At 56.9% G+C, this 9,736-nt stretch overlaps 2 protein-coding genes across 3 annotated transcripts; both read left to right on the plus strand.

The window, feature by feature from the left end:
- The first annotated feature begins 230 nt into the window (after positions 1-230).
- LOC100447438 (mitotic-spindle organizing protein 2B) lies at positions 231-9,014 on the plus strand. Of its 2 annotated transcripts, XM_024239342.3 has the most exons (3): positions 296-815; positions 989-1,137; positions 8,770-9,014. In XM_024239342.3, the coding sequence occupies exons 1-3, from the start codon at positions 646-648 to the stop codon at positions 8,925-8,927; spliced, it is 477 nt and encodes a 158-aa protein (XP_024095110.2). In that variant the 5' UTR covers positions 296-645; the 3' UTR covers positions 8,928-9,014. The 2 variants fall into 2 exon arrangements, with proteins under 2 accessions (XP_024095111.2, XP_024095110.2); XM_024239343.3 differs by lacking the exon at positions 989-1,137 and having other exon boundaries at positions 231-815.
- Positions 1,144-3,809, plus strand: LOC134760849 (uncharacterized). The gene has a single exon (XM_063720855.1). The coding sequence runs from the start codon at positions 1,790-1,792 to the stop codon at positions 2,408-2,410; it is 621 nt and encodes a 206-aa protein (XP_063576925.1). The 5' UTR covers positions 1,144-1,789; the 3' UTR covers positions 2,411-3,809.
- Positions 9,015-9,736: the final 722 nt, after the last annotated feature.

Raw genomic sequence — 9,736 nt, forward strand, 5'->3', positions numbered from 1 at the left:
GGCCGTTACGTCAAAAGGCGCGTGCGCAAAGCGAAGGCAGGCCGGGCGGGGAGGGGAAGTGGCGAGGCAGGAGTGCGGGGGGGAGGGAGTGGTCCGCAGCTGAATGCGCGTGGGTTGTGGCGGCCTCTGGCGCCCCAAGGTAGTGCTCACGCACTTTCTCCCCAGCAAGAAATGCGCGTGCGCGTAAGCAGGGTTGTTGATTAGTGCCCCCCCCCCAAGAGCGACCCCTAGTGGTGCACCGGTGTGGACCAGAAAATTACACGCTTTCTTGAAAGAGGCATTTACTGAGCGCCCAATGTATGCCTGGCACTGGGCTGGGTGCTGCCACCTAAGCGAGCACGACCAATGCAATCTATCAGAGAGGCCCTAACCGCCAAGCAGCTGGCCCCTGCAGTCCGCCATGCCACTCCCGACGCCTAGCGCGCCGCTCAGCACACCGTGAGCGCCCACTAACTGTTGGGCTCCAATGACGCAGCGGAGGCAGCCCCGTCCCCGCGCTCCCGCCGGTCCCGCCGTTCCCGCCGCACCCGCAGCTCCCGCCAAGACCGCCCTGGAGGCCAGACGCTGGCCTGCAGGGAGAGGGCGGTGGGCGCATTCGCTAGGGGGCGCGGCGGGGCGGGGCGCACCTTTCCGCGGGCCGCGCGGATGGCGGCGCAGGGTGTAGGGCCTGGGCCGGGGTCGGCGGCGCCCCCGGGGCTGGAGGCGGCCCGGCAGAAGCTGGCGCTGCGGCGGAAGAAGGTGCTGAGCACCGAGGAGATGGAGCTGTACGAGCTGGCGCAGGCGGCGGGCGGCGGTATCGACCCCGACGTGTTCAAGTGAGCGGGGCGGGTGGGGGCCGCATGCTTGCCAGACACCCCCGACCTCTGCTCTCCGGGTGCGCCCGGCCCGCTGGTCGGGAGGAGCCCCCGCTCCCGTCCTTGTCGGGTCTTCAGGGAGGTGGCCGCGCCGGGCGGAGAGGGCTCACCGGCCCCGCGTCTGTCCCCGCCAGGATCCTGGTGGACCTGCTGAAGCTGAACGTGGCCCCCCTCGCCGTCTTCCAGATGCTCAAGTCCATGTGTGCCGGGCAGAGGCTAGCGAGCGAGCCCCAGGACCCTGCGGCCGTGTCTCTGCCCACGTCGAGCGTGCCCGAGACCCGAGGTCAGAGCTGGGCCCGCTGTCCCTGCCCCAGTGGCGGGGGTGGCGGGCGGGGAGGGGGCAGGCGCGGCACAGCGGTGGCGTGGCCCTGAGTGGCCGGGCCTGTCTGTCGGTCTAGGCCCAGCACCTGCAGGGCCCATCCGTGGGCTCTGCTCCCGGGCTTCGCTGCCAGCCTTAGGAGGCACGTCCAGGTCAGGTGGACGCAGAGTGTGTGTCCCAGGGTGGTCCAGGCTGGGTAGGGCTTCTCCGCTTAGCTCCTCCCCACGTCTTCACTCAGGCCTTCATCCTATAAAGTCGGGAATCAAGACGGTTTGGGGCTGGGCGCCGTGGCTCACGCCTATAATCTTTGGGACCCCACGGCGGGAGGATCCTTTGAGGCCGTGAGTTTGAGACCAGTCTGGGTGACAGGGTGAGATCCTGTCTCTAAATATGTTTTTCAAAAGACAGTCTCGATCTCTGTCCTGTGGTACACAGCATCCAGGGAAGTGCCCAGGAAGCAGGACAGGCAGAGGTCTTCCTGCCTTTACCCCACCTGGGCCCAGTTCCTGCCTCTGATGATTGCAGAACTCCCATGGTGCAGAGGCCTGCGGGGTCTGAAGGGCCTCCCTCTCCAGTGTAGTGACTGGGCTGAGGAGATGCTGGGACTGAGAGTGTCATGGTGGAGCCTCCGTCCCTGCTCGTCCTCTCCGCATGTTGCTTCTGCTCCCGATGGCTCTCTGAAATGCAGCACAACTTCCCAGGCCAAAGGAAGGAGGCCCAGAGCTGGCTCCCTGCCTGGAAGCACGAGGAGACCCGCACAGGCATCCTGAGAAGGCGTGGAGAGCAGGCTGCCTTCATGGGGGGAGTGCCAGGGCCTGGGCACCCACGCCTCCTGACCCAAGAGGGCCCGGGCACCTTCGTGCTGGCCTCTTCACTGACCCTCGCTCTGTCTGATCTCTTTGTGTCTCTTTCTGACCTCCAGAGGCCTACTTTCTCTCTGCCAGGAACAGTAGCCCCCCTGCAAGGCCCTCCTTTTCCTCCAGCCCGCAGCCTGCGGCGTCTCCGGTTCTGCTCCACAGCCCGGCTGCCACACACTCGCCTCTCTCTCCAGGCCCCCCGGGTTCCCTCCGCCTCTCTTGCTGCCTGTTCTCTCCTTTTGCAGGTTGCGTTTATTGGCTTATCTATGGGGGTTGGTGCTCTCCCTTGTTTCCATGGAAACTGCCTGTCCCCAGGAGGCCCAAGCAGCTTTGAGCTGCAAGGGCAGCACCATGCAGGCCACTGCTGCCCTGCTGCTTAGCAACAGGGCACGATTTCTGACTCGGTTTATTAGAGACATGATGTGGCAGTCTCTAGACCCCACAGTCGGGCTGGCATCCGGGGACAGGACCAACACTCCCACACCCCAGAGGCGAACTGTGGTGAGTGTAAAGAGCCCCGCTCCAGGGGAAGACAGCCGGCCAGGGCGCGGTGTGCTGTGCTGGAGAGCACAGCCCCAGGCGTGACAAACACCTCAGCCTCTTAGAAGTTGTCCCCTACCTGGACAGGAAGTCTGGAGGCTGAAACAGAGACTCCCACCTTCCCAGAGTCTCCTGGGCAGTGCCACACAGATGCCATGTGCTGGTCCCATGGCCACACTCCAGCACTCAGCTCCCTTGTCCGCCTCACTCCTGAGTTGGGACACTTTCCAGGTGTCACCAGGTGTGATCAGGGGCCCAGAGCCAGGGGTCTTTGGTCGCACCTCCTGCATGCACCTCCTAACAGCGCCTACCTCACTGCCACCTAGAGCTCAGGCCCAAGAGAGATGGAGAGGGGCTGAGGGAAAAGGCCTGGAGTAGGGGTATATGCACTGCAGGCTGAGATGAGCAATTGAGGGCAAGTGTCCAGCAGGAGGGAGAAACTGGGAACAGAGTCCTTGTCACTCCAGGGGATGTTGCTGCTCACTCAGCACTCACTCAGGGCTCTGGGTGCCAGGCCCAGCTCTCAGGGCAGAGGGCGTGGCAGGGAAGTGAGATGATCACACTTAGTCCAGTGAGAGGCAGTGAGGAAAACCACCAGCGAGAGCAGTGTGGTGGCTCACACCTGTAATCCCAGCACTTTGGGAAGTCAAGGCAGGTGGATCCCTTGAGCTCAGGAGTTCAAGACCAGCCTGGGCAACATAGCAAGACCCCATCTCTACAAAAAATACAAAAACTAGCCAGGCAGGGCCAGGTGCGGTGGCTCACGCCTGTAATCCCAGCACTTTAGGAGGCCGAGGCGGGCGGATCTCGAGGTCAGGAGATCGAGACCATCCTGGCTAACACGGTGAAACCCCATCTCTACTAAAAATACAAAAAAAATTAGCCAGGCATGGCGGCAGGTGCCTGTAGTCCCAGCTACTTGGGAGGCTAAGGCAGGAGAATGGCATGAACCTGGGAGGTGGAGCTTACAGTGAGCCGAGATCGCGCCACTGCACTCCAGCCTGGGTGACAGAACAAGACTCTGTCTCAAAAAAAAAAAAAAAAAAAAAAAAAAACTAGCCAGGCGGGCGTGGTGGTGGCGGCGCCCATCTGTAGTCCCAGCTACTTGGGAGGCTGAGGTGGGAGGATCGCCTGAGCCTGAGGGGGATGTTGCAGTGAGCCGAGAGCTTGTGACTGGACTCCAGCCTGGGCATCAGAGCAAGACCCTATCCCAAAAAAAAAAAGAAAAGAAAAGAAAAACCACTAGCAATGGAGATGGGAGGAGGCTTCAGAGCCCAGAGAACAGCAAGGGTTACACAGGGCGGAGCAGGAGGGGCCGGCAGAGCCCCACAGGTGTGAGCTGGGGCAGTGGGAGGGGTGGGAGAGGCAGAGTGCTGTCCAGGTGCTGGTAGGCCCGGGGCGAGAGGAGGCAGGTGGGGGGCACAGTCAAGATGTATGTGGGGGTTGTGGCACTGGAAATTCAGGCATAGAGGGGCCGGGAGGATTAGGGGGTGCCATGTGAGCGAATGGGGGCTCCGAGAGAATTTACCCGAGGACAGGAGTGGCCTGGAGTGCTGGGCCTGTCAGGGTCATTTGTTCCTCAAGGGCTCTGTCCTGGAAGCATAGCCCAGGTCCTGTAGGCTGGGTGGCAGAAAGCCAGGACATGAGGGCACAGAGGCCCCGTGGGGATAGAGTGGAACCTGAGGAGGCAGTGGAGGGGAATGGGGCAGACGTGGGGCCACACCAGGAGTGTGCTGCTGAGTGAGAGGCAGAGGCCACAGATGGAATGCTGAGAGCTCTCTGAGGCCCACATGTTACAGCATCTGACCACACAGACCTCTGGCTGCCCTGCTAATGGCAGAATCTGGGGTGGAGGACTTAAGGGGGGTTGTTGGAGTGATCTGGCTAAGGGGCATGGAGGCCATAGGTTTCCCACAGGACTCAGGTGTGGAGTTATCCAGGCTGTGGGCCAGGCCCTTTTGAGCTTGCCTCTGTGAGCTGCAGCAGGCACCCTGGGTCCTCCAGATGCCTGACCCCCAGCCATCCAGACGGCCTGTGGGGACAACCACCACCAGACTCATACCCACAGGGAAGGGGAAACAGAAAACCCTAGAAGCACAGAGGGGTGATGCTTGTCTTGGTGAGAGTCTGGAGTCATTGAGGGAAAAATAAATTCAGTCAAGCGTTCTATTTAAGTTTAGGGAAACTATACGTTTTAAAAGTTGTCCAGAGCATGCATGTAAGATGACGTTTGGAGTGTGGAAGCCGTGAGTCTCACCTGAGCTGTGCTGCCTGATACAGGAACCTCGAGCCACACATGGTTGGCGTGGTCATTGCACTGCGTGTGTTATGCACAGCAGATGCCAAAGGACCGGTACAAAAGGGAATGCAAAAAACCCACCACACCTTGGGAGGCCGAGGCTACTGGATCTCTTGAGCTCAGCAGTTCAGGACTAGCCAGGGCAACACAGAGAGACTGAATCTCTACAAAACATACAAAAATTAGCAGGGCATGATGGCACACATCTGTAGTTCCAGCTACTTGGGAGGCTGAGGTTGGAGGATTGCTTGAGCCTGGGAGGTTGAGGTTGCAGTGAGCTGTGACTGCACCACTGCACTCTAGCCTGGGTGAGAGAGTGAGACCCTGTCTCAAAAATAAACAAAAAAACCCAAAGTGAATGAGGCTGGGCATTGGTTCACACCTGTATTCCCAACATTTTGGGAGGTTGAGGCAGGAGCATCACTTGAAGCTCGGAGTTTGAGACCAGCCTGGGCAACATAGCAAGACCCCACCCATCTCTACAAACAAACAAGAAAAAGAACAAAGGTGAATGCAACATCTTATGAATAACTTATGTACTGATTACATATTGAAATAATACGTTGGATATTTTAGATTAATTAAAGTATTTGAGCTAATTCTGCATTTTCTTTTACTTTTTATTTATTTATTTATTTTTGAGACAGTCTTGCTCTGTCACCCAGGCTGGAGTGCAGTGGCACACTCATAGCTCACTGCAGCCTCAACCTCGTGGGCTCAGGCAGTCCTCCCACCTCCTCTTGAGTAGCTGGGACTGCAGGTGCACACTACCACACCTGGCTAATTTTTTAATTTTTTGTAGAGATGGAGGTCTCACTGTGTTGTCCCAGCTGGTCTCTAGCTCCTGGCCTCAAAGGATCCTCCTGCCTTGGCCTCCCAAAGCACTGGAATTACAGGCATGAGCCACTGACCCCTGCTGAGCCAGGCTGTTTTTAACATTCAATGGTCATTGACTATCTTTGGCGCTTAGGAGGGCCCTCCAGGGACCAGGCATAAGGGCATCAGTCACCCCGCCCTCACACCCCAACCTGCAGCCACACTTGGTTCAATCCCACTGTCTAGCCCGTCTGACTCTGTGGCCCCTCCCGAGGGAGCAGGGCTAAGCAAAGCTGGTTTTCCCACTGCAAGGCACTGCAGGCCATTCTATTCTGGGCCTTCTCATCCTTCATAAAGTGAGGAGGCCTGAACAGGGCTCCCCACTAACCCCGAGAGCATGCAATTCCTGAAGATTTCCAGGATTTTCTTAATATCAGTTATGGCTTACAGTTACATTGGTTTCCCATTTCCAGGGTTTGTCAACCCTGTCAGATTTAAAGATAAGCATTATTAGCCAGGTGTGGCCCCATGCTTGTAGTCCCAGCTACATCAGAGGCTGAGGCAGGAGGATCCCTCGAGGCCGTGAGTTTGGGGCAGCAATGAACTGTGATTGCATCACTGTGCTCTAGCCCAGGTGACAGAGCAAGACTCAGTCTCTAAACCCCGCTCCCCCACCACTGTTAAAAAAAAAAAAAAAAAAAGCATTATTTGCTCTTTTCTGCTTGCCTCTCATCCTTGTTTCCAGAAAGGACTGGGTCATTACTGAGGGGAGGAGAGGAAGCTCAGATGGCGGCAAGCTAAAGGGAAGCTGGCTCTGAATCAGGCCCAAGTCTGCGGCCTGCCATGCCAGGTGCTGTGGGGAGCTGAGAGCGCATGGGCACCTAAGCACCCAAATTAGGCCACGGCCACAGAAGATCTGACTGTCTGGCCTGGCCTGCGGAGGGACTGTGGCCTCAGAGGAGGATGCTGGCCCAGTGTGGGAGGTGCTGCAGGGTGGCGGGGCCCGTCTGCTCATGGAAGACAGAATCCTCGCCCCTTGACCAGTCAATGGGGACTAGAATAATGGCAGTTTGTACCACAAGAGATGCGTGGTGGCCATTGTCTGCTTTGTGCCTTTTTTACGAGTCACTGCTGGGCTGAGGTGGCCAACCGTCACCCACCACGTGTTCCTGACTGCGCTCCTCCTTGGCTCAGGGCAACCCTGACTCCATCTTTGTTGAGTCAAGTGTGCCAAGCTGACAGAGTCCCAAGCATGACACCGCTGTAACCCTCACCACCACCAGGCAAGAATGAGCAAAGATCTCATTCTCTGAGGAAGAACTCCCCGGAAACTCATAAGGAGGGCCGTCCTATCGCTGCAGGATATGGGGAGAATTTTGTGGTATTAGCATAGAAAGGGAGCTGGAGGTACCTCTGGAAGAGCAGGGGTCCACGGCATCTCAGACACAGGAGTCTCTGCTTGTTCAAGGTGACAGATGGTGAAACAGAAATGACCTAATGGATCCCTAGACACCCGGTTGCATCTTTTCTCCAGGAATCCAGTTTCCCATTGCAGGGTATTTGACTACACTTGATAAGAGGCCAGGGAAGGACCAGGATTGAGGCTGGGTGTTCTGTTGGCTGAACCCTTGTCTGGAGTCACCCTAAAAGTGGTGGCAGGGGAGTTCCCACAAGGGACTGCCCCAAACCTTTCCAGGATGACAGCCAGTTGGGATTCCAAAGGAAGAAACACTTAATGCCAAGGTGGTCAGTCCAAAGCATTTGTTAGGGAACTTACATACAGAGGGGGCTGCAGTGTGCCCTCATGAGGAACAGCCAGGAAAGAGGTTGTGCCTAGGCACACCCCACTGAGGGGGTGGGGTGTGGAGTTTCTATGAGGCTGCAAGGAATTTGGCTGGGGTGGGACAAGTTTCCACGTGCTTAGCAACATGTCAGATCTTTCAGTGTTCCAGGCAACAACCTAAACGTGTATCAGTGTCTGGGAACATGCAAGCCCCAGCCAGGGTTTGAGCCTGCAGGAGGAACATGTAACTGATTAGGTCAGAGTGGTCAAGGCACTCCCTCAGTCAGGACAAAGGAAACGCTGGGGGGACGAAATGGGGGACCCAACACTGAGTCAGGCAGGGGACACATGCCCTGTTTAGAGCCCATGGGCCAGACCCCACCAGGCCAGAGCAGGGGAGAGCCCTGGCCAAGGCACTCTGCATGGGGGCTGTGACCCCATGGGCAAGCCTGCTACCCAGGCACGTTTGTATCTTGGAGGGTCCTGTCAGTCTTGCTGATGCTGTCAACATCCTGAGCCCAGGGAAATCCATCCCATTAAAATAAAGCTCTGGCCCAAGTGTGGTTGCAGATCTTTCTTGGCTATCTTAAAGAATAAAGTAAGCAAATTACAAATCAAAGAAACTGAACCAGTGGTCTTCATCCGAGAGAGCCTCTGGTGGTCAGAAGGAAAGTCTCAAGCATTCAGACTGTGGCAGGAACCCTGTCTGGAATCTGGCAGCTAAACCCAAAAGCAAGAGGCTTGACCACTGCAGAACACTCAGGTAGGTAGGAAACAATGAAAGAGCTTCCAAAATCAAAATCAGAAACCCAATTCCAGGACTTGGTGACTGCAGTACTTCCTGCCTGTCACCATCTGGGGCAGCTCAGATGTACAGTCCAGCGTGAACACGCCTTGAGGATGAGGCAGCGTGTCCCTGCTGCCGCTGCCGCTGATGGCACCATCAGGGCAGACTAGGTTTGCTGACCAGGCTGGGTGTGGACCAGCCGCACCTACCTTTCCCTAAATGGGCCCGTGGCATGTGTCCTTTCAAAATGTTCCCTTGGCAGTGTGCTCCTTGCGTGGCTTCGTTCCTAGGACACATCCTAAAGGGTCCCCTGCACACTGCCAAGGTCTTCTGGGGCGTGACCTGTCTTTAGTGGTTCTGAGTCTCAGGACTTGGAGCTGATGCAGGGCCTCTAGCTGAAGTGGCTTTGATGGAAATGTGTAGACACAAATGTTGCCCAAGGAGCACGAGTACAGCAGGTGCTGCAGTTACGGGGCGCGCCCATTCCTAATCATTGTGCTTTGTGTCTCCTCAGGGAGAAACAAAGGCAGCGCTGCCCTCGGGGGAGCATTGGCCCTGGCGGAACGCAGCAGCCGCGAAGGATCCAGCCAGAGGATGCCACGCCAGCCCAGCGCTACCAGGCTGCCCAAGGGGGGCGGGCCTGGGAAGAGCCCTACGCGGGGCAGCACCTAGGATGGGGCAGAGACTTGTCACATCTTTGTCCCCAGCAAAGGCTGCATGTTATCTCCTTCGGTTGATAATAAACCTTTCTGAGATGCAGAGGGTCCAGGTCAGACGTTCTCTACCGGTTTTTTTTTTTATATTAAGGCACACTTAGAATGAAGTTTCTGTGCCGGTCCTGGTTGTGCCACAGTGAACTAACCAGGTCCCTTCACCATGGGTCAACTTCCTGAACCTGATTTGGGTTCTGAGAAAAGGTGTCTGGATTGCCAGGTCTTCACTCAACAAGCTTCACTTGGAGTGAAATGTGGGAGGTTTTTTTTTTTTTAAACAGTCTTGCTCTGTCACCCAAGCTGGAGTGCAGTGGTGTGATCTTGGCTTACTACAAGCTCCGCTTCCTGGGTTCATGCCATTCTCCTGCCTCAGCCTCCCAAGTAGCTGGGCCTACAGGTGCCCACCACCACGCCCGGCTGATTTTGTTGTATTTTTAGTAGAGACGGGGTTTCACCGTGTTAGCTAGGATGGTCTCGATCTCCCACCTCATGGGAGGTTTTCTACCAAGACAGTTGACAGTGCTGAGGGACAGGGTGGCTGTGTGTGCGCACAGAGGGCGAACTCTGCCTTCCAGGTTACCGTGGAGCACTGGGGTCAGCATGGGTGCGTTGTGACCTTCTGTGGGTCACGAATGCTGTGCCGAACTCGGTTAATACTCTTTCCCCCTCTAAAACGTCCTGACCTTACACATTTGACCCACAGCTTTAGAGACTTCATGGACAAGCCCCATCCACAGACCTCCAACACTTCTAGTCTCCCTTTTAGCC

The sequence above is a fragment of the Pongo abelii genome, chromosome 22 (genome assembly GCF_028885655.2).
Source record: "Pongo abelii isolate AG06213 chromosome 22, NHGRI_mPonAbe1-v2.0_pri, whole genome shotgun sequence".
NCBI lineage: Eukaryota > Metazoa > Chordata > Mammalia > Primates > Hominidae > Pongo > Pongo abelii.